General features: G+C 46.3%; 1 protein-coding gene across 1 annotated transcript; it reads right to left on the reverse strand.

The window, feature by feature from the left end:
• Positions 1-226: 226 nt before the first annotated feature.
• On the reverse strand, positions 227-20,851 carry LOC145358177 (fibrinogen C domain-containing protein 1-like). Its single transcript, XM_080211924.1, has 6 exons — positions 20,615-20,851; positions 17,910-18,072; positions 11,681-11,817; positions 5,422-5,518; positions 1,858-2,037; positions 227-984 (listed from the first exon to the last, which is right to left on the reverse strand). The coding sequence occupies exons 1-6, from the start codon at positions 20,810-20,812 to the stop codon at positions 725-727; spliced, it is 1,035 nt and encodes a 344-aa protein (XP_080068050.1). The 5' UTR covers positions 20,813-20,851; the 3' UTR covers positions 227-724.
• Positions 20,852-22,774: the final 1,923 nt, after the last annotated feature.

Below are 22,774 nucleotides of genomic sequence, written 5' to 3' on the forward strand. Positions count from 1 at the left end.
GTGTGTGTGTGTGTGTGTGTCAGTATATTAGAGTTTGTATGTAGGTGTTTATATGTGCGTTTCAGTGAGTCAGAGTTTGTGTGTGGTGGGTGTATATGGGTGTGGGTGAATGGGTGTGTGTGCTGTGTTTGTGTGGGTTGTTGTGAATGTGGGTGGGTGTGGGTATGTGGGTGGGTGCGCATGTGTATGTGTGTGGGTGCTTGTGTCTCTGTGTGTGTGTGTGTGTTTGTAGAGATGTGTTTAGTTGAGGGGATGTGTGGGTGTGTGTGTTTGTGTGTGGGTGAGTGTGTGTGTTTGGGGAGGCATGTGTGGGTGTGTGTGGGGGTGTGTGTAGGTGGGTGTGTTTGTGTGTGTGAGGGTGTGTTTGGGTGGGGGTGTGTGTGCATGTGTGTTGGTGGATATGTGGGTGGGTGTGCAGGTGGTTGTCAGAGGGCATGTGGGTGGGTGCAGGTGTGTGTGTAGGTGTGTGCGTGGGGGTATGTGTCTGGGTGGGGGGTGTGTGTGGGTGGGTGTGGCGGATGTGTGTGTGGGTGTACACATGTGGGTGTGTATGGGGGTATGTGTATGGTTAGGGTTTTGTGTGTGTGTGTGTGTGGGTGGGTGGAGATGTGTTTGGGTGGGTGTGTGTGTAACATTTTGCTGGAGTTGTGTGTTAAAGCATTTCATGGACTCACAGCTTTGTAACAATCAAGGATTAAAAAAAATCACATGGCTAAACCTCTCATCATTGGCCCCCGTTCCTCGGCCTGATCTTCATTTCAATAAATTTGAGAGAATACTGCCAGCCAGTCCAGGAGGACCACTCGATGCCATCTGCATAGGAGGTGTGATGGCCCTTCAGGTACTGGCCATTGAGGTTGGAGGTGTGGCAATTGTGGTACCACCAAGCCCCACGGTAGAAGGAGGCACAATTATTCTCTGAGTGATCGTTGTCCCGATCCTTGGTGGTGAATCTCATGCCGTTATGCTTCAGGAATGAGTCCCCTGAGGAAAGAAAGCGGTGGTTACTGCAACAGACTGAATGATGCTAATTGTCTGCACTGTTCCTACCACCTGGAAATCTATGAAATGGTTTGTTGTCAGCCATGGTAGCACAGTGGTTAGCACTGCTGCCTCACAGCGTCAGGGACTGGGTTCTATTCCCGGTTTGGGTCACAGTCTGTGTGGCGTTCTCCTCATGTCTGCATGGGTTTCCTCCGGGTGCTCCGGTTTCCTCCCACAATATGAAAGACATGCTGAATAGGTGCATTGACCTGGACAGGCGCTGGACTGTGGTGACTAGGGGAATTTCACAGTAACTTCATTGCAGTGTTAATGTAAGCCTTACTTATGACTAATAAATAAACTTTAACTTTTAACTATGGCTGTGTTGGGAGCTCTTTCAACTCTTGAGCCAGAGGGTTCTGGGTTCAAGTCCCATTCCAGAGATTGCAAAATCTAAGCTAACGCTCGCAGTGCAGTGCTGAGGGAGTGCTGCACTGTTTTAGGTGTTTTCTTTCGACTGGGACTATCCTGTTAGGTGGGTGTAAAATATCCCAAGACGTTATTTGAAGCAAAGCAGGGGAATTCTCCAGGATGTCCTGGATAATAATTATCCCTCAGTCAATGAAACATTCCCTTGTTGCTTGTGGGATTTACTATGCTCACATTGGCTGCAGTGTTTCCTACAACTGTGACAACCTTCCCAAAGTACCACATAGTTCACTGATGCAAAACATTTTGGTCTATCCTGAAAACCCCTTTCTGCCACCCCACCCCATTCCCTCCACTGATAATCTCATCACTTCCCCTCGTGGTCCCCTGACCCAGGAGGGTCTCACCGGGTCTGAGTCCTTGAGTCAGAAAGGATGTTAAGACCTGCAGTTCCGGAGTATTCTGCCACGGTCAACGGATAACCATCACTCTCTGGGTCGACAGAGAACAGTCCAACCCCAAACGTCCCATACCGAGCGTAAGCAGTGCTGTTTTCAAAGTCTTCCATCTCGATACGGAGCTCATAGTGTGACTGAATAGTGAGAGCGTGAATCCTCTTCAAACCTGTGGAGGAAATGAAGACTCATTTTCAGCAAATAGGGTGAATCACAAGGTGGCTATGACTCACCTTTCATTCCTTCGCCCTGCGGTATAAATATCTCCCACTTTTTATGTCTTTTAGTTTTGATAAAGGGTTATCTGGATGCGAAATGCCAACTCTTTTCTCTCCTTACAGATGTTGCCAAGCCTACTGAGATTTGGGGTGGCACAGTGGTTAGCACTGCTACCTCCCAGCGCCAGGGACTCAAGTTCTATTCCAGACTTGGGTCACTGTCTGTACGGAGTTTGCATGTTCTCCTCGTCCCTGTGTGGGTTTCCTCTGGGTGCTCCAGTTTCCTCCCATAGTCTAAAGATGTGTTGGTTAGTGGATTGGCCATGCTAAATTGACCCTTAGTGTCTGAGGGATTAGCAGGGTAAATACATGGGGTCAAGGGGATAGGGCCTGGCTGGGATTGAGATTGGTGCAGTATCGATGGGCCAAATGGCCTCCTTCTGCACTGAAGGAATTCTATAATTCTATTCTATGATTTTCCAGCATTTTCTCTTTTGAATCACAAGGTTGGCAGTATGGAGGATTGACAGATGTTATCAGGGTCAATGGAGGTTATTGGGGGACAGGAAGATGTAAGCAGGAGGTTATCAGGAGAAGAGGAGGATTCCAGATATTGGGGTTTCCTCTGATCCGCTCCTCCTCTGCTGGTGTGACTTTCCTGAGCTCAGTGTGAGGCAGCAGAGGGACATGGCTTTGAGGGGGGAATTTCAATTCAATCGCAATCGAAATCCAACTGAAGGGACCAGGTCCTGAAGCGTTCTGGCAAAGAGCGGGTGCAGCGGGTGAATCTCATTGCTATTCCTGCCATCTTGTCAACTCTTCAATCAACAGACATCAGTTGTCAGCTGCGGTTCAGCTGATTGAAGAAACAGTTGCATTTCAACAGTTTTATTACCTTAGGAGATCCGAAAGTACTTTACAGTTTTATCATTGACCAGAAACTGAGCTGGACAAGTGGTGACATGGTGGCACACTGCTGCCTCACAGCGCCAGGGACCTAGGTTCGATTCCTGGCTTTGTTGACTGTCTGTGTGGAGTTTGCACATTCTCCCCGTGTCTACTTAGGTTTCCTCCCACAGTCCAAAGATGTGCGGGTTAGATTGATTGGACATGATAAATTGCCCCTTCATGTCCCGGGATGCATAGGTTAGAGGGATTAGTAGGGTTGTGGGGATAGGGCTTGAGTGGGATTGTTGTCGGTGCAAATTTGATGGGCCAAATGGCCTCCTTGTACACTATTGGGATTCTAGGTGACGCCTTTTAAATACTTGGCTACCAGAGCAAATCAAAGGCCAGGAATCCTGCAGCAAATAACTCACCTTCTGACTCCCCTATCTACCATCTTCCACCATCTACGAGGCACAAGTCAGGAATGTGATGGAATTCTCTCCACTTGCCTGGGTGAGTGCAGCTCCAGCAAAACTTAAGAAGCTTAACACCATCCAAGACAAAGATTCCCCCAGGGCGGAAAGGTATGGCTATAAGTCTCACTCCAGAGACTCAACCCAACACTGTCGACTAGTATACCCAGTGCAGCAGTGAGGGAGTGCCGCACTGCCATCTTTCAGATCAGACTTTAAATTGAGATTCCCATCTCTCATCTCAATGTGTACAGTGGACCCCACCCCAGGCCACTATCTGAAGAAGACCAATATTTATCGCCCATTCCTAGTTGCCCTTGAGAAGGTGGAGGTGAGCTGCCTTCTTGAACTGCTGCAGTCCCTAAGATGTCGATACACCCACTGTGTTGTTAGGGAGTGGAATCCAAGATTTTGATTCAGCGATAGTTAAGGAACGATATATTTCCAAGTCAGGGTGGTGAGTGACTTGGAGGGGAATTTGCAGGTGGTGGTGTTTCCAGGCATCTGTTACCCTTGTCCTTCTAGATGATAATGGTTGAGGGGTTGGAAAGTGTTGCCTAAGGAACTTTGGTGAGTTCCTGCAATTTTTCTTGTAGGTAGTACACATATTGTCACTTATTGTCATTGGTGGAAGGATTGAGCATTTGTGGAAAGGGCAGTAATCAAACAGGCTGCTTTGTCCTGGATGGTGTTGAGCTTCTTGAGTGTTGTTGGAGCTGCACTCACCCAGGCAAATGGACACTATTCCATCACACTCTTGACTTGTGCCTTGTAGATGGTGGACAGGTTTTGGGGAGTCAGGAGGATTCTTGGACTTTGACTTGCTTCACAGTATTTATAAGGCTAGTCTAGCACAATTTCTGGTCAATGGTAAAACTGTAAAGTGCTTTTGGATGTCCTGAGTTCATGAAATTGTTGAAATGTAACTGTTTCTTCACTTTTTTCAGGGTTGTGACAATCTCCCAATACACAGTTCATTGTGAGATCAGGTGCATTCACAATTGCGCTCCCTAGCAGTCATCACCCGGCTTCCTGGCGTGAATAGACTCCATCCACTCTGCCTACTGATGAGAATCACACTTTTCCTCATTTGTTTCTCTAAATGGCATAAGATAGCATCTGAGAGCTCGCCCAAAAAAGGAGTGTGATTGCCTCCCATTTTTCTGGATTAAACAGCGCACAGAATAAAAGCTTGTGAGGTAGCACAGTTGGGAGAAATACTGTACCCCACTGAGTATTAATTGGGAATGTGTGGGATTAGAACAGGAGACTACTTTTTCAACTGATACAATCACAATGAGCTAGAATGGGCACAATATGCTGTAACATTTCTCTGGTTTTACTGATGCCATCTGTCTCACCTTCACTGGAATCCTTCATTGGCAAAATTGAGATGATCTTTCGAGTTAAGATCAACTGTTCGATATGAAAATTGATTTGGACTCAATACTGAGCTGAGGGAGCTGGATCGAACCAAACAGCTTAACATTAATTACTAAAAAAACAGTATCCTTTACCTGGCTGTGATGTTTAATTAGAGAAAGTGGATTGAGTTATAAGCCCCTCAGGTGATTCAGGGACTCTTGTCCATGGCAACATGCATCACTTGTCAATGTCTGATCAAACAGGGTATTGCATTGAGAATTTGCAGAACTAAAATCAGCAAACTCAGATGATGCTCAACCTGACAGGTTCAGTCGCCCCCATGGACCATGACATTATGGTGTTTATATAATAATAAACTTCCAGCCTGGCTCCTTCACCTTGCTGAATGGATATGATAGAAATCCAATTGATTGGTATAAGACAAGGGCTTAAGTTTTTAGGAGCATTTCAAAGCATTTTGCATGGAACATTATTATTTTTGACGTATAATTGTTGAGGTGCAGATCAGCTGCAGCCTATTTGAAGGGCAGCAGTGGCATGAGAAGCTAATTGGCCTCCTTCTGCTCCCAAAGAAACATGTACACTTACCCAACCAGTGCTCTCCTGTAATCTTCCCAAATCCATTCTTGTAGGAATCCCAACCAAGGAAAAAATTCACTGATCCATCCTTCCGCCGTTGAAACACCTGCAATAAGCAGAGTGAGATTTGAGGAGAGCTGTGAATATCAAACACTGTCAACACACGCTCAACAAAATGCTCACCACCTCTTCTCCCCACTCCCCATCCTGGCTAATAAATTAGGAGACTGACAGAGGGTGTGGGCACACAATGAAAAAATCAGACGAAACTGTGATTTAATATTTCATCCAAAACCCCAACGTGCCCTCAGATCCTGCACAGACCAGCTGGCAGGGCTATTCGCAGACATCTTTAACCTCTCTTTACACCAGTCTGAAGTCCCTATCTGCTTCAAGAGACCAACCAACCTCCTGGTACCGACGAAGTGCCAGGCAGCGTGCCTTAATGGCTAGTAGCTCTGACATCCATCACTATGAAGTGCTTCGTAAGGTTAATCATGGCACGAATCAATTCCAGCCTCCCAGATTGCCTGGATCCACTACAGTTCACCTATTGCCGCAACAGGTCCGTAGCAGATGTCACCTCCCTGGCCCTATACTCAACCCTGGAACACCTAGATAACAAAAACACTTATGTCAGACTCCCATTTATTGACTACAGCTCAGCCTTCAACACCATTATTACTAGAAAATTCATCTCCAAACTTCATAGCCTGGGGCTCAGCTCCTCCCTCTGCAACTGGATCCTAGACTTCCTAACCTACAGACAGCAATCAGTAAAGATAGGCAACAACACCTCCCATGATCATCCTCAACACTGATGCCCCACAAGGCTGTGTTCTCATAAGTGTATAGTCCTTATACACTTATGACTGTATGGCCAAATTCCTCTCCAACTCGATTTTCAGGTTTGCTGATGGCACCACTGTAGTGGGTCAGATCTCAAACAATGATGAGGTGGAGAACAGGAATGAATAGAGAATCTGGTGAACTGGTGCGATGACATAATCTGTCCCTCAGTGTCAACAAAATGAAGGAGATAGTCATCGACTTCAGGAAGTGTGGTGGAGAATATGCCCCTGTTTACATCAACGGGGATGAAGTGCAAATGGTCGAGAGCTTCAATTTTCTAGGTGTCCAGATCATCAACAATCTGTCCTGGTCCCTCCATGTGGACACTACAGTTAAGAAAGCCCACCAACACCTCTACTTTCTCAGAAGACTAAGGAAATTTGGCATGCCCACTACGACTCTCGCCAACTTTTAAAGATGCATCATAGAAAGCATTCCTTCTGGTTGTATCACAGCTTTGTTTGGCTCTTGCTCTGTCCAAGACTGCAAAAAACTATGAAGGTTCATGAACAAAGTCCAGCTCATCATGCAAATCAGCCTCCGATCCATTTACACTGTTTACATTTCCCTTCATCCACCTTGGAAAAGCAGCCAACATAATCAAGAAACTCACACATCCCAGTCATACTCTCTTCCACTTTCTTCGGTTGGGAAAGAGATATATAAGTATGGGGATATCTACCAACAGCTTCTTCTCTGTTGCCATCAGAATTTTGAATGGACCTACCTCGTATTAAGTTGATCTTTCTTTATACCCTAGCTATGACTGCAACATTACATTCTGCACTCTCTCCTTTCCTTCTCTATGAACGGTATGCTTTGAATAGTGTACAAGACACAATACTTTTCACTGTATGCTAATACATGTGAAAATAATAAATCAAATTAAAATCAAAAAAGGCATCTCTAACATTGCGGTACTTAGGATCTTCTGGATCCTCAGGACTGTCCTTCAGATATTGCGGCACTCCCTCAGTGCTATACTATGAATGTTGGCCTGAACTCAATGCTAAATTGTCAGGACTCAAACCTTCAAATTCCAACATCAAATGCTAGAATTTTACTTGTTGAGACAAAGTTAGAGCCTGATACAAGGTGTAAAGCAAAGATAAATTATGAGCCATTATTTCAAGTCAAAACCTTGATGGCAGCCCATTGGAACTGTACAAATGGTAACAGGTGAGTTCAGAATTGATGTCAGAGTGAACTTTGAAACACAAAGGGGGTGGTTTTACCAAAAATGTTATAAGTTGTGAACAAGCTTGAAAACGGGAGGGAATCACACCTGTTTTTCAGGCGAGCTCTCAGACGCTATCTTATGCCACATAGAGAAACAAATGAGGCAAAGTGTGATTCTTACCAGTAGGGGGAGTGGATGGAGTCGATTCATGCCAGGAAACCGGGTGATGACTGCTAGGTGGCGCCATTATGCATGTGTCTGATCTCACAATGAACTATGTATTGGAAGATTGTCACAATGTCTCGGACATTGTCTCCTCAATCACTGGGCTGACGAACAGCAGATGGAGTTTAATTTAGACAAATGCAAGGTGATTGAACCAGGGCAGGACTTACTCAGTTAATGGTAGGGCGTTGGGGAGAGTTACAGAACAAAGAGCTCTAGGGGTACATGTTCATAGTTCCTTGAAAGTGGAGTCACAGGTGGACAGAGTGGTGAAGCAGGCATTCGGCATGCTTGGTTTCATCAGTCAGAACATTGAATACAGGAGTTGCAACGTCTTTATAAAGTTGTACAAGACATTGGTAAGGCCACACTTGGAATACTGTATGCAATTCTGGTCACCCTATTATAGAAAGGATATTATTAAACTAGAAAAAGTGCAGAAAAGGTTTACTAGGATGCTACTGGGATTTGATAGATTGAGTTATAAGGAGAGGCTGAATAGATTGGGATTTTTTTCTTGGGAGTGTAGGAGGCTGAGGGGTGACCTTATAGAGATCTATAAAATAATAAGGGGCACAGATCAGCTAGACAGTCAATATCTTTTCCCAAAGGTAGGGGAGGCTAAAACCAAAGGGCATAGGCTTAAGGTGAGAGAGGAGAGATACCCAAGTGTCCAGAGGGTCAATTTTTTCACACAGAGGGTGGTGAGTGTCTGGAACAAGCTGCCAGAGGTAGTAGTCGAGGCGGGTACAATTTTATCCTTTAAAAAGCATTTAGATAGTTACATGGGGATGATGGGTATAGAGGGATATGGGCCAAATGCTGGCAATTGGGATTAGTTTAGGGGTTTTAAAAAAGAGTGGCATGGACAAGTTGGGCCGAAGGGCTGTAAACCTCTATGACTCTATAATCGTCCCATCATTTGTGGCCCCAAATGTTGCGGCCAATTTTTGCCTCCATTCACCACCCCTCCCACCCTGCCGATTGCTGCCCCCGTTCTCCCCCTGGGCTCCCAGGCCAATTGCCACCTCGGTGATCCCCAATTGCAGAGTGCACAGCTCCCTACACACTTCCTCCCCTTCAGGCCCTGTCACCTTCCTTCAGGGCCTGCTCTTTGGCACTGCCCAGTGCCAGGCTGGAAGTTCAAGAGTGCCCAGTGGTCAGTGGCAGGGTGCCCAGTGGGCAATGCCAGGGTGCCAGTGAGGACCTACACCGGCAAGGCTATTAAGGCAGATGAGCCTGGACGATTAAAATTTAAATATTAACAGGGCTGATTACACCGGCAATTCAGTGCAGATCTCTTGCAATCTTACCAGCTCACCACGCCAATCGACCAGTGTGATGAGTCAATAAGATTGCCCCAGAAAGTAGGATTTTCAGCTCACAATTGTCTGCCGCCAGAATCTTCTGGTCTTGTTGAAGTCTACACCGTTTTTTTATGTCTCACCTGCTCTGCCGCAGGCGGTTGTCTTCAGTGGGATCACCACAGGCGGAAAGGGTCAGAAACTCCGAGCCAGAGTGACCCAATACTGGAGGGAAAAATATCTCCACTGATTGCAAAAGCAGTCAGGAGCTGTGACCATGGACAGGGTGGGCGGCGTCTGTCATTTTTTGAGAATGGGTGTGCTAAAGGGGCTGAACGGTCTCTGTCATCTCTGATGTTTGTTAGAACATAAGAACATAAGAAATAGGAGCAGGAGTAGGCCATCTAGCCCTTCGAGCCTGCCCCGCCATTCAATAAGATCATGGCTGATCTGTCGTGGCTCAGTTCCACTTTCCCGCCCTCTCCCCATAACCCTTAATCCCCTCTCTTATCAAGAACCCATCAACCCGCTTCTTAAAAATATTTAGCGAGGCAGCCTCCACCACTTCAACGGGCAGAGAATTCCAGAGATTCACCACCCTTTGAGTGAAGAAGTTCCTCCTCAACTCCGTTCTAAACCGCCTCCCCTTTATCTTGAGGCTGTGCCCCCTAGTCCTACTGTCTTTTTTGAGCGGGAAGAGTCTCTCCACCTCTATCCTATCCATCCCATTCATCATCTTATACGTCTCAATGAGATCTCCCCTCATTCTTCTAAACTCTAACGAGTACAAGCCTAGTTTATTCAGCCTCTCCTCATAGCTCAATCCCCTCAACTCCGGTATCAGCCTAGTAAACCTCCTCTGCACTCCCTCCAGGGCCAAAATATCCTTGCGCAGGATGACCAAGATAGATGGGAACCGCTGTGGAAATGTCTGCTGCTGCGAAGAACAATATTACAGAAGTCAGAATGTGTAAAGGAAGAGAATCAGTCTCCGCGGACTCCCTTCCAGAGTCCATCAAAAAATCTTGGATATATTAATCCTGTTTTTCTGCCTTCAGGCTAATCCCCTTTGAAGTGGAGGGAGAGTTGTGGAAGTGCAGGATTTACTCATTCGATGCTTGGAGGTCTCCTGGGCCACCACTATAATTCAGAGCTTCATTAGTGCTGAGGTTTGATGCTGCTGTCAGATGATGAAAGCGGAGAGTCACAAGGCCAAGCCAAAAGATGACACCAGAATGAGCAAAGGCGGCCTCCCCTAAAATGATTTCCCGATTGTGTGTGTGTTCACAAGCTATTGAAACATTGAAAAAAGCACAACCTTTGTCAATGGCCCCAGTGATTTCTTTTCCCCTGGGCTTCACTTGCTGCAGTGTCCGGAAAATTAACCTCCAGTTCTTGGGGACCCTCCAGGGCAATCTTGGAGGGTCGGCAACAAATGTAAGAGACTGCTCCCATCCAGCAACCACAGCTCGCATTCATATAGCACCCCCTAAGGTAATGAAACATCCCGGGCGGATTCCAGAGAACAATTATCAAGCAAGATCTGACACAGAAACACAAAGAGATATTGGAACAGGTAGTGAAAAGTTTGGTCAAAGGGAAGTTTAAAACAAGGTTTAAAGGAGAGACGGTTAGAAAATAGGAGCAAGAGTAGGCCATTCGAGCCTTACACAATCGCTACAGTTCAGAAGCAGGCCATTCAACCCATCAAGTCTGCACCAACTCTCCAACAGAGCATCTTACCCAGATCCTATCCACATAACCCCACACATTTACCATGGCTAATCCCCTAACCTACACACCTTGGGACATGAGGGGGCAGTTTAGCATGGCCAATCTACCTAACCTGCACATCTTTGGAGTGTGGGAGGAAACTGGAACACCCGGAGGAAACCCACATGGACACGGGGAGAACGTGCAAACTTCACACAGACAGTGACCTGAGGCTGAAGTTGAACCCGGATCCATAATGCTGTGAAGCAACAGTGCTAACCATGCCACCATAGATAGAGCTATATCTATCTCCTTGAAAATAGACAATATTTTGGCCTCAACTGCTTTCTGTGGTAGTGAATTCCACAGGCTTACCACTCACTGGGTGAAGAAATTACTCCTCAATCGTAAAAGGTTTTTCCCATATCCTTAGTCGATGACCTCTTGTCCAGGACACCCTCGCCACTGGGAACATCCTTCCTGCATCTGCCTTGTCTAATCCTGTTAGAATTTTATAGATTTCTGTGAAATTCCCCACATTCTTCTGAACTCCAGCAAATACAATCCTAACTGACTCAATCTCTCCTTGGATGTCAGTCCTGCCATCCCAGGAATCAGTCTGGTAAACCTTCGCTGCACTCCCTCTATAGCAACAATATCCTTCCTTGGATCGGGAGACCAGGACTGCACACAGTATTCTGGGTGTGGTCTCACCAAGGCCTTTTATTTGTCCATGGGATTTGAGTGTCATTGACAGGGCCAGAATTTATTGTGTGACAGAAGGTGGTGGTGAACCACTGCATTCATTTGGTGCAGGTACAGTTACAGAGCTGTTAGGGAGGGAGTTCCAGAGGGTGGGGCTGATGCAACTACCACTTTGTGGGAGACTAGAATTGGAGGAGCTCAGAGATCGACTGAGAGGGAATGGATTGGAATTTGAGAAAATGGAATTTCACGACGACACTGATTTTGCAAGCTTGGATCGGATACTCACAGTCCAACCTCCCCCGGCCAACGTCATGTCACAGGAGACCTGGAATCCTGCAGGATAATGGGTTGGGAATATTGAATAGATTCCATTCTCCCTCTGTCCCCTCATGTAGATATCATAGCAGTCTTTAGGGCGAGGACCTGCAAGGGATTTCCAAAAGGGAAAGAGAGGGTTTAGTCAACTCATTTCCAATGTTCATGACAACATTTGGGATGACAAAGATGTTAAAGATTAGAACTGAAAATGCAGAACTGAAAATAAAACAAGCATTTATATAGCGCCTTTCATAACCCGAAGACGCCCCAAGAGTTTCACAGCCAACAAGGCACCAAGAATGAGCACCTGGTCTGCCAGGGCTGCAAGGGTTGTCCAGTCACGAGATTCCACCCCCTCCCCCGCCCCACCCCCACCATTCTGGGGGAGGTCAACCCTATGCCCCAAGTCCAAGCCCACCCAACCCCTGGAATCCTTGAGGGTCCCTTCCTCTGCAGTCTGGAAGGGGCAGAGGGGCAAATGATCTACCTCCTACACCCCCTCCCCTGGAACAAGGCACTCAAGGGTGCCAGTAGAACCATAGAAAAGTTACAACACAGAAGGAGGCCATCCTCAGAGCATCTACTGTCTCTTCTCTAACCTCCTTGGCACTGCCAAGGTGCATGTCCTGACTGGGGGCCTGAGTGGGTTACTGAAAGGAGTTGAGTGGAGGTCTGAAGGGTAAGGTGGCCTGAATGGGAGGCATGAGGAAGCCTGAAGGTGAAGGGGGTTTGAATAGGCATTCTGAAGGGGAAGGATGACTGAATAGAGGGTCTGAGGGGGAAGGGGGGCTGAGCAAAGGGTATGAGGGGGAAGGGGAGGCAGAGTGGAGATCAGAAGAGGAAGCGGTTTGAATAGGGGTTCTAAGGGGGAAGGGGGGCAGAATGGGATATCTAATGGGGGGGTTGTGTGGGTCACCCTCATGCCCGCATGGTTGGGGTGGGGCAGGGATGGGTCACCCATTGTTTATGGGTGTGGGGTAGATGCCCCTCTTTGGGAAGAGGTTGGTGGTTCTCCTTTGGTCAGTGGGGGAATGGTTGTGCAATTTTGTTTTTTGGGGGAGGGAAGCTGTTCTCTGAGCGTGAATTTCGGGGAAGCCTTTAAAAATGGAGCCACGACCTTTCTACAGCGGATCTGGCTGGTTCCCTAAGATGCATAAATTTGCATCCACCAAGTGGGTGAATCCCACCTGACAGATGCTGCTAACACCAGCAGGAAACACGGATAAACACTCCAGGTTTCCCGCTGGCACTTAATTCCAAATCAGGAGAATCACGGCCTACATCGGGGATATTGTGTACGGTTTTGGTCTTCTCATTTGAAAAAGGATATAACTGGGAGCCGTTGAGAAAAGATTCCCTCAACTCATTTCAGTGATGAGGCTCTTATGAAGAAGTGTTGAACAGGTTGGGTCTGTATTCATTGGAGTTTAGAAGAATAAAAGGTGATCTTACTTTGGGGCAGCATGGCGGCACAGTGGTTAGCCCTGCTGCCTCACAGCGCCAAGGACTGGGGTTCGACTCCCAGCTTGGGTCACTGTCTGTGTGGAGTTTGTACGTTCTCTCCATGTCTGCGTGGGTTTCCTCCAGGTGCTCTGGTTTGCTCCCACAGTCCAAAGGTGTGTGGGTTAGGTGGACTGGCCGTGCTAAATTGCCCTTTAGTGTCAGAGGAACTAGCAGGGTAGATGCGTGGGGTTATGGGGATAGATCCTGGGTGGGATTGTGATCAGTGCAGACTTGATGGGCTGAATGGCCTCCTTTTGCACTGTTGGATTCTCTGATTCTATGATTATTGAAACATTTAAGATCCTGTGGAGATTTGACAGGGTAGATACTGGGAGGAAGTCTCCTCAGATGGCTGAGACTCGATCTCGGGGACACGGTTTAAGAATGAAAGGTCACCCTTTTGAGATGGCAGTGAGGAGAATTTTTCTTCTCACAGGTCATCAGTCTATGGAATTTTCCTCCTCTGAAAGGAGTGGAGGTTGTAGGTCATTGAATTTATTAGATAGATTTTTGATAGACCAGAGAGTCAAAGGGTTTGGAGGGAAAGAGGAGAGTGGAATTGAGGCCACAGTCAGATCAACCACAATCATATTGAATGCTGATGCAGGGCCAAATGGCCTACTCCTGCTCCTAAATCCTGCGTTGCTATGTTCCTATGTTCTGGTGCAGCTCTCCCTCAGTACTGCACTGGAGTGTTGGCCTGGATGATGTGCTGAAGACTCTAGAATGGGGACATGATCCCAGAAATTCTTGACCCATAAGTCAGACCATTTCTAACTGAGTTTCAACAGAGTCTTTTAAGAGACTTTTAGATAAGTGCATGGAATTTAGTAAGATAGAGGGTTATAGGTAAGCCTAGTAATGTCTAAGGTAGGGACATGTTCGGCACAACTTTGTGGGCCGAAGGGCCTGTATTGTGCTGTAGTTTTCCTATGTTCTATGTTCTATTTAAGAACTTTGGATGGAATGGAAGTGGTGAAGATTTGCACTGATTTGATTATAAATAGGAACAGATGGGAGGCCAGGCTCCAGATTTATGCATTAAACATAGATCTCAGAGATTCTCTGCTTGGAATATTTTGTGTAATTATCACCTTTAAATGGGAATGCAAGGCAGGAAGTGTCCAGTTACTTATGAATCTCACACCCACGCTACACTGCATGAATATAATGTCTTTATGTATAAGGGGAGGTACTCAATATAGATTCAGCATTCTGTAGACCACCTAAGAGCTGATTAAAGTATTCCCAATCCTCATTCTGTGTTATATCCGGACCTGATTATTCCAACACTCCCATGATCAGTCTCCCATCTTCTACTTACCATAAATTTCAGCTCACACCCAACTGCTGTCAGTATCCTAACTCGCACTGAGTTCCATTTAGACATTGATTACTTGTACTTAATGACCAACAACACATTGACTTTAAAGTTCTAATCCCTCCATGTCTTTGTCCCTCCTCTGTCTCTGTCACCTTCTCCATCCCCACAAACCTCCACAATCTCTGAGCACCTCCATTTCTGGCCCCTTGAACATTCCTGATTTCCATTGCTCCATCATTAGTGACCACGCCTATGGCTGCCTGGGCCCTAAGCTCTGGAATTCCCTCCCTTATTCTCTTTTCTCCTTTAAATCACCCTTAATAACTTAACTCATTGGCCTTTTGTTCCTCTATCCAAATATCTCCGTATATGACTCAGTGTGAAATGTTGTTGAAACACCAATGGGCATTTTAGTAGGTTCAGGCATTATATAAATGCACATTGTTGTTATTGCATTCATTTAATTGGAATTGGCCATTTGTAATTCTGTAAGTATGATGTCCAGTGACAGCACTGACTGATACTGACCAACTCTCTGTTTTCCTGTATCAGTATGTCAATCCCATTTACTTCCCTCTCATGTTTAAGTGCTGCTCTTCTGAAAACTATAGCATTTCATGATTCAGATTTGATTTGATGAGCCTTATAACTTTGATATGGTTCAGTGGGTCGCACTCTTGTCTCTGAGTCAGTACATTGCAGATCAAGAGCCACTCCAGTGATGAGCAAAGAAATGTACTTTTAACAATTTATATAAATGACTTGGATGAAGGGACTGAAGGTATGGTTGCTAAATTTGCTGACAGCACAAAGAGAGGTAAGATAGTAAATTGTGAAGAGGACAACAGAGACTACAAAGGAGCACAGACAGATAGGTTAAGTGAGTGGGCAAAACCCTGGCAAATGGAGTGTAATGTGGACAAATGTGACATTGTTCATTTTGGCAGGAAGAATAAAGAAGAAGCTTATGATGTAAAGGATGAGGGATCGGAGAGTTCTGAGGTGCAGAGGGATCTGGGTGCTGCACTGTTTGAGGGGTGACCTGATAGAGGTTTACAAGATTATGAGTGGCATGGACAGGATGGATAGTCAGATGCTCTTTCCTAGGGTAGAAAAGTCAAGTACTCGGGGACTTAGGTTTAAAGGGAAAAGTTTAGAGGAAATGTGCGAGGCAAGTTTTTTTTAAACAGAGGGTGGTGAATGTCTGGAACGCACTGCCCGGGGAGGTGGTGGGAGAAGATAGGATAGTGGCATTTAAGGCTCAGCTGGATGGATACACGAATAGGATGGGAATGGAAGGAGACGAACTCCGTAAGTGCATACGGTTTTAGTTTAGGCCGACATCATAATCGGTGCAGGCTTGGAGGGCCGAAGGGCCTGTCCCTGTGCTGTACTTTTCTTTATTTTTTGTTCTTTGGATGAATCACAAGAGGTTTACATATATAGCATGTAATCAAGAATTCTATTAGAATCTTATTGTTTATTGTGAGGGGAATTGATTATGAAAGTAGGGAGGTTACGTTTCAGTTGCACAGGGCATTGGTGACGCCACATCTAGAGTATTGTGTACAGTATCGGTCTCCTTAATTAAGGAAAGATGTAAATGTTTTAGAAGCAGTTCAGAGAAGTTTACTTAACTAATACCAGGAATGTGTGAGTCGTCTTACAAGGAGAGGTCAGAGAAATTAAGCTTATGTCTGCTGAATTCAGAAGAGAAACAGGTAGCTTGATCAAAACCTTTAAGACTATGAATAGTATTGACAGGGTGGATATGGAGGATGTGTTTCTTCTTGTCAGAAAATCTCAAATTAGGGTCACTGTTTAAGAATAAAGGGTCGCTCATTTAAGAGAGAAATGAGGAGAATTTTTTTTCCCTTAGGGTTGTGACTCTTTGGAGCTCATTAGGCAGAGTTAGATAGGTTATTGGGGTAGGCAGGAAAGTGGGATTGAGGCTTTATTTAGTCATTCGTGGGACATGGGCATCACTGTCTGCCAGCATTTATTACCCAACCCTAGTTGCCCAAGGGGCAGTTGAAAGTCAACCACATTGCTGTGGATCTGGACTCACATGTAGGCCAGACTATGTAAGGATGGCAGATTTCCTTTCCTAAAGGACATTAGTGAACCAGATGGGTTTTTTTGGCAATGGTTTCATGGTCTTCAGTAGATTCTTAATTCCAGATATTTTTTATTGAATTCAAATTCCACACTCTGTCATGGCAGGATTCGAACTCAGGTCCCTAGAACATTAGCTAAGTTTCTGGATTAATAGTCTAGCGATAATACCACTAGGCCATCGCCTCCCCAAATCAGAGTCATGATCTAATTGAACGGTGGAACAGGCTGGAGGGACTCAGTGGCCTGCTCCTATTCCTAATTTGTATGTTTGTATGTAGACTGGCCCTCCCTGTGCAGTAATGAGGGAGTGCTGCATTGTTGGACTGGCAGTGTTTTGAATGACAAATTGAGGTGTTGTCGACACTCTCACATGGACATAAAAAGTCCCATGGCCACTGCTTCTGGGCATTCAGCCTCTGATCTTTGGGTAAATGTTCTCCAAGGCAGCCTTCAAGACACGTGACAACACATAATCGCCGAGCTGAAACTGATAGTCAAGTTCTGCACACATGAGGACGGCCTCAACTGAGATCTTGGGTTCGTGTCAGACTATCTGTAACCCCCACGACTTGCCTGAGCTTGTAAAATCTCACTAACTGTCCCGGCTGGAGACAATTTGCACCCCTTTAACCTGTGCTTAACCCTCTCTCCACTCACATTACCTGCATCTGTGAAGACTTGATGACCTGTTAAGACTCGCAGTCCAACCATTGTCTTGTAATTGAGTCTGTGTCTATATATATGCCCTGTTTGTGAAACAAATCCTGCACTCACCTGATGAAGGGTCAGGACCCCGAAAGCTCGTGCTACCAAATAATCCTGTTGGAGTTTAACCTCGTGTTGTGAGACTTCTTGCACTGCTTCAAAAAAAGAGCATGTATCCTGGCCAATATTTATCTCAAATGGACATCAGTCAAAAAAAATTATCTTGGCACAATCACATTGCTGATTGTGGGATCTTGCTGTGTGCAAATTGATTGCTATGTTTCCTGCATGTAAACAGTGATTACATTTCAGAAAGTGTTTCATTGGCTGTAAAGTGCTTAAAAATGTCCTGAGGTCATGAAGGGTGCTTTAAAGTTAATTAATTAACTTATTTAATTCTCTCTCTCTCTCTCCTTCTCAGTCATGTATGGGTAAAGGACCTTCAGTCCTCCATGGTATTGCAACAAAGCAGGAAAGCCTGACTAACGGGTGAGAAGGATGAAGGATGTAAGGGGACAAACAAAGGTGGGACTGCTAATGCACTCACCGTTCGGGCAGCTCCTGGGACGGGCTTTGGCAGGTCCTTTCATCAAGTCGGCCTTCCCATGGAACTTTGTGGTTCCTCCCTGATGTTCTCTCTGGAGAGAGTCCAATGCATCGCTGACTGAGCCCACGACCTTAACCAGGTTAACCTGACTCTCTGAGAGTAACTGCGGGAAAGAATTGGGAAAATTGGAATGTGTCAAGTTGCCAATTCGGATCAGAACTATTCACGGAGCTATTATGATGTAAACCTCCAACCCCTAATCCCTACCCACCACTTCTCCATCTCCACACTCTTGCCACTGGTTGCCCACCTGGGGTTAACAACCAGAAAACAAAACAGATTTCAACTAGTAATTTTTGCTGTTCAGACAGAAGTGATTTAGAAAGTTAGAAAGTCGGACCAGACGTGAAACAGGGCCACTGATTTGCTAGATTGAAACCCTTGATTTAAACTTGGTCCCGATTGCCTGCTGCCCCACCTCGATTGCTTAATAAACTTTAGCTCATTCTGCTCTGAAACGTGAAGTAGAATTTTCCGGAATCCTGGCAGGCAAGGGCACAAAATTTGACACGATACTAAAGTCAGCTTCCTAACTGTGGACAATCTGTTTGGAATTTTGTTGCCCGCATTCTGATGGGGTGTATCTGCGTTGGTGGAGGGTGCAGGTGAACGCAGTGACAGATCTTCAGCATCATCATCATTCGGGGCAGTCCGGTGGCTGGAGCTGAGGTGTTTGCTGGGGGTCTCCCTCTGCCTTTTCTTGCTGGTGGCTGGAACAGAGAAAATAGATCATTAGTGATTGACTGGACACGATAGCTCACTCACAGTCATTGTTCGTGTGTTGTGCATGAATACTGGGTGGGCCCTCACTGGCTTGTTGGAGAAGGCTGATCTGGCATCACCTTTGAGAGAAATATCTCTGTTCTCACCCGGCAATTCTGCAGCCTACTCTTCATGGGATATGAGTACCCTGAGCCCTGAATACCCCTCCAGACATGGCTGCTGCCTCATGCTGATTCTGAGTAAGGTTGCCCTGCTTGAAGACAGATGGATTGACTGTGAGCACACTATAGATGAAAGAGGAGTTCAGGAACATTCTTGTCTGGTGTGTGCTGAGTCCACCCCAGTCAGGGGTTTATGGAGGATCAGACATGAGGAGGATCTTAAAGTGGCTGGTGGACATGCACTACTGATGTCCCACCTGTTGGTTGTGTGTGGCCTCTAACCCTCAGACTGCCTAATGCCCTGATGAGAGTGTGAACTTGGAGTGAGAAGAAGGTTTCACTTACCTTGACAAGAGTGCGTGAGATCATTCATCCTTCTCCTGCGCTGCAGAGCAGTCCTTTATTTTTGGCCACAAGCATTGACCTCCCCAGTGACCAGCCTGGTCAGGTGTGTAGACATCCTGCTGTGGTCCCTCAGAGAGTGGACCTCCCGCTTTTCCTGTACAGCCTCGAGGTGAATCGCTGAATTGTGGTGCAGGAGGTTTGTTCCTTTTTTTGGAGCCTTTGCTTCACTCATCACCAAAACACCTGGGCAGCAGTGGGTGAATGTGCGTGTGGATGCTGTTTAAATAGAACACCAGGACCCCACCCAGGAGGTAACAGCGGGGTGACTGAATCACTGCCCACCACAACATTCAACAAGCTTCTCCCTGATGCACAATTGATCCGCTGGAAACCGGATGTTCTGCCGAAAATCCACCCCCACCATCCAGCTGAAATAATGCCAACTTTCCCACCCGGCACCAGACTTTATTCCAGAGCAGACAGTTCCACCCCATGGTCCTTGTTACAATTGTGGTAACAAGACATTTTGTAAATACTGAAGGAGCCACAGTGAAGAACCTTCTACTGAATCTCACAGTATAAAAAATAGGCCACTCAGCCCATCATTCCCATGCTGGTCTTTGGCACAGTTAAGCCAATTAGTTCCACACCCCTGCTGTTACCCCGCAGTCTGGTAATTATTTTTTTCCGGGCATTTATCTGATTCCCTTTTTAAAGATATTATAGAATGTGCCTCCACCACCATTTCAGGCAACGCATTCCCAGATCATCATAATGTACAGTGTGAAAAAACTAAACTCTCCTTGTCTCCCTCTTTGGTTCTTTTGCCAATCTCTTCAACCTGTGATCCTCTGATTTTTGGCCCTCCTGCCACTCCATTGGAAACAGTTTCTCCTCATTCGCTGTGTCAAAAAAAATGATTATTTTGAACCATTCTGCTAAATCTTTCCTTTTTCCTTCTCTGTCCAAAGTATCACCAGCTTCTCCAAGCCCCTCCACAATTTAAATGACTCGATTCAGTTAAGCGATATCCCTTCTTGTGATATCCCAGGGAACAGCTGCCTTGGAACTGGGAAAGTGGGGAGAAACATCAAAGTGTGAAAGATATAAGTGCTGGCCAGGCTGGCCTAAGGGTGAACTCAGCTTCTGAGTCCCTGTTTCCTATCACAGGTGAAGCCATGATATGGAGATGCCGGTATTGGACTGGGGTAGGCACAGTAAGTAGTCTCACAACACCAGGTTAAAGTTCAACAGGTTTATTTGGTAGCATGAGCTTTTGGAGCGCTGCTCCTGATGCTATCACCTGATGAAGGAGCAGAGCTCCGAAAGCTCGTGCTACCAAATAAATCTGTTGGACTTTAACTGGATGTTGTGAGATTTCTTACTGTATCATGGGTGTGGGTTCCATTGCCTTACCTCAATCAACCTGCCTTGTTCCGACTGAAGCAAACTCAGTCCTTGGCTCAAGCTGCCCTGACCCCGTTTCAAGGTCTCGCAATCCTGCCTCAGCTGAGCCGTGCGACTTGTGAGACGGGACACCTGGTCCGCCACGGTGACCAGGAGCGCCCGGTCCTGTCCCTCGGACGCCTTCACCTCATCGCCGCGGCTCAACATGGCGGTGAGGACAGATGACTGGAGGTCTTCCAGGCGGGTCAGGTCTCCCTTGTAATCTGGGCAGTTGGGATCGATGAAAATGTTGATCTTGGAGCTGTCGGCCTGGTCGATGGTGACCAAGGCCTGTGTCTTGTCCTGGCTGGTGCTGATGCGAGGCGGGGTATCCGGCGCGTGATGATACTGGTTAAGGAAGAGGAGGGCTCCCGTCACTGCCACCGCGAGTAACACTACCAGGAAAAGCAGGACCAAACATAGCATGTAACCACAGCTCAGCTTCTGTAACGAGAAGGGAATCTGATAAATTTCATTTATACAGCACTCTTCAATGTTGTAACCATGCTCCACTGCATTATCGATTTAAAGCAGACACAAAGCCACATAATGAGATATTAGGACAGGGAATCATAGAATTCCTACAGTGCAGAAGGAAGCCATTCGGCCCATTGTGTCTGCACCAACCACAATCTCACCCAGACCTTCACATATTTACCCTGCTAGTCCCACGGACACTATTGGCAATTTAACATGGCCAATCAATCTAACCCGCATGTCTTTGGACTGTGGGAGGAAACCGGAGCACCTAGAGGAAACCCACACAGACATGGGGAGAACGTGCAAACTCCAGACAGACAGTGACCCATGCCGGGAATTGAACCCGGGTCCCTGGCGCTGTGAGGCAGCAGTGCTAACCACCGTGCCACCCCCAAGACTTAAAGTTTGGTCAAAGAGGAAGATTTTAAAGGGATATCTTGGAGGAGGAGAATCCTGGACATTCTCTCTTCCTCCTTCTTCTGTCGGGAAAAAGACACAAAAGTCCAAATGACTCAAGAACAGCTTCTTCCCTGCTGCCATCAGACTTTTGAATTAAGTTGACCCTTCGCTACATCCTAGCTATGACTGTAACACTACATTCTGCACTCTTTCATTTCTTTCTCTATGAACGGTATGCTTTGTCTGTACAGCACACAAGAACAATACTTTTAACCATATGCTAATACATGTGACAATAATAAATCAAATCAAATCAAAAAGCGGAGATGTTTAGGGATGGAATTTCAGAGCTTAGGAACCAGGTGGCTGAAGGGATGGCTGCTAAAGGTGGAGCAGTGAAAGTCAGGGATGCTCAGGAGGCCAAAATAACAGAAACCTCGGCAAGTCCAAGAGCTGGAGGAGATTGCAGAGGTAGGGAGGCATGAGTGCCATGTAGGGATTCTGAAAACAAGGATGAGAATTTTAAAACTGAGGCACTTCTGGCCCGGGACCCAAAGGGAAATGGGTGAATGGGATGCTGTGAGTTATGATAGGGGCAGCAGTGCCTTAGATAGAGAGGCTGGAAGATACAGGCTGACCAGGAATGTGTGGGAAAGCAGTGACATTGCTGAAGACAGGGCCATTGGTCCTGTGGAACGTCACAATAGGAGGATACCAATCAGTCCCTCAAACCCCCTCCACCTCTCACTGCATTAAGATCATGGTCACTTGGGTGCCTTCATTTCATGACCTCACTCAGCAAATATCTTAGTTTGAAATGTTTAATTGACTCCCCAGCCTCAACAGATCTTTCATGCAAGAGAGAGTTCCACAGATTTCCATTATCCTTTCTGTGAAAAAAGTGCTTCCTGATATCATCTCCGAATAGCCAAACTCTAATATTAAAATTTGTTCCAGATTCACCTACCTCATCCCTCCATCGTGCCTGACAAATCTTCTGGAATTTTTTGAGGATGTGACCGGCAGAGTGGACAAGGGTGAACCACTGGATGTTGAGTATCTGGACTTTCCAAAGGCTTTTTACGAGGTCCCACACAAGAGATTAGTGAGCAAAATTAAAGGTCATGATATTGGGGGTAATGTATTGACGTGGATAGAGAACTGGTTGGCAGATAGGAAGCAGAGAGTGGGGATGAACAGGTCCTTTTCAGAGTGGCAGGAAGTGACTAGTGGGGTAATGCAGGGTTCAGT

The sequence above is a fragment of the Carcharhinus amblyrhynchos genome, chromosome 25 (assembly GCF_965287045.1).
Source record: "Carcharhinus amblyrhynchos chromosome 25, sCarAmb.v2.hapA, whole genome shotgun sequence".
NCBI classification, from domain to species: domain Eukaryota; kingdom Metazoa; phylum Chordata; class Chondrichthyes; order Carcharhiniformes; family Carcharhinidae; genus Carcharhinus; species Carcharhinus amblyrhynchos.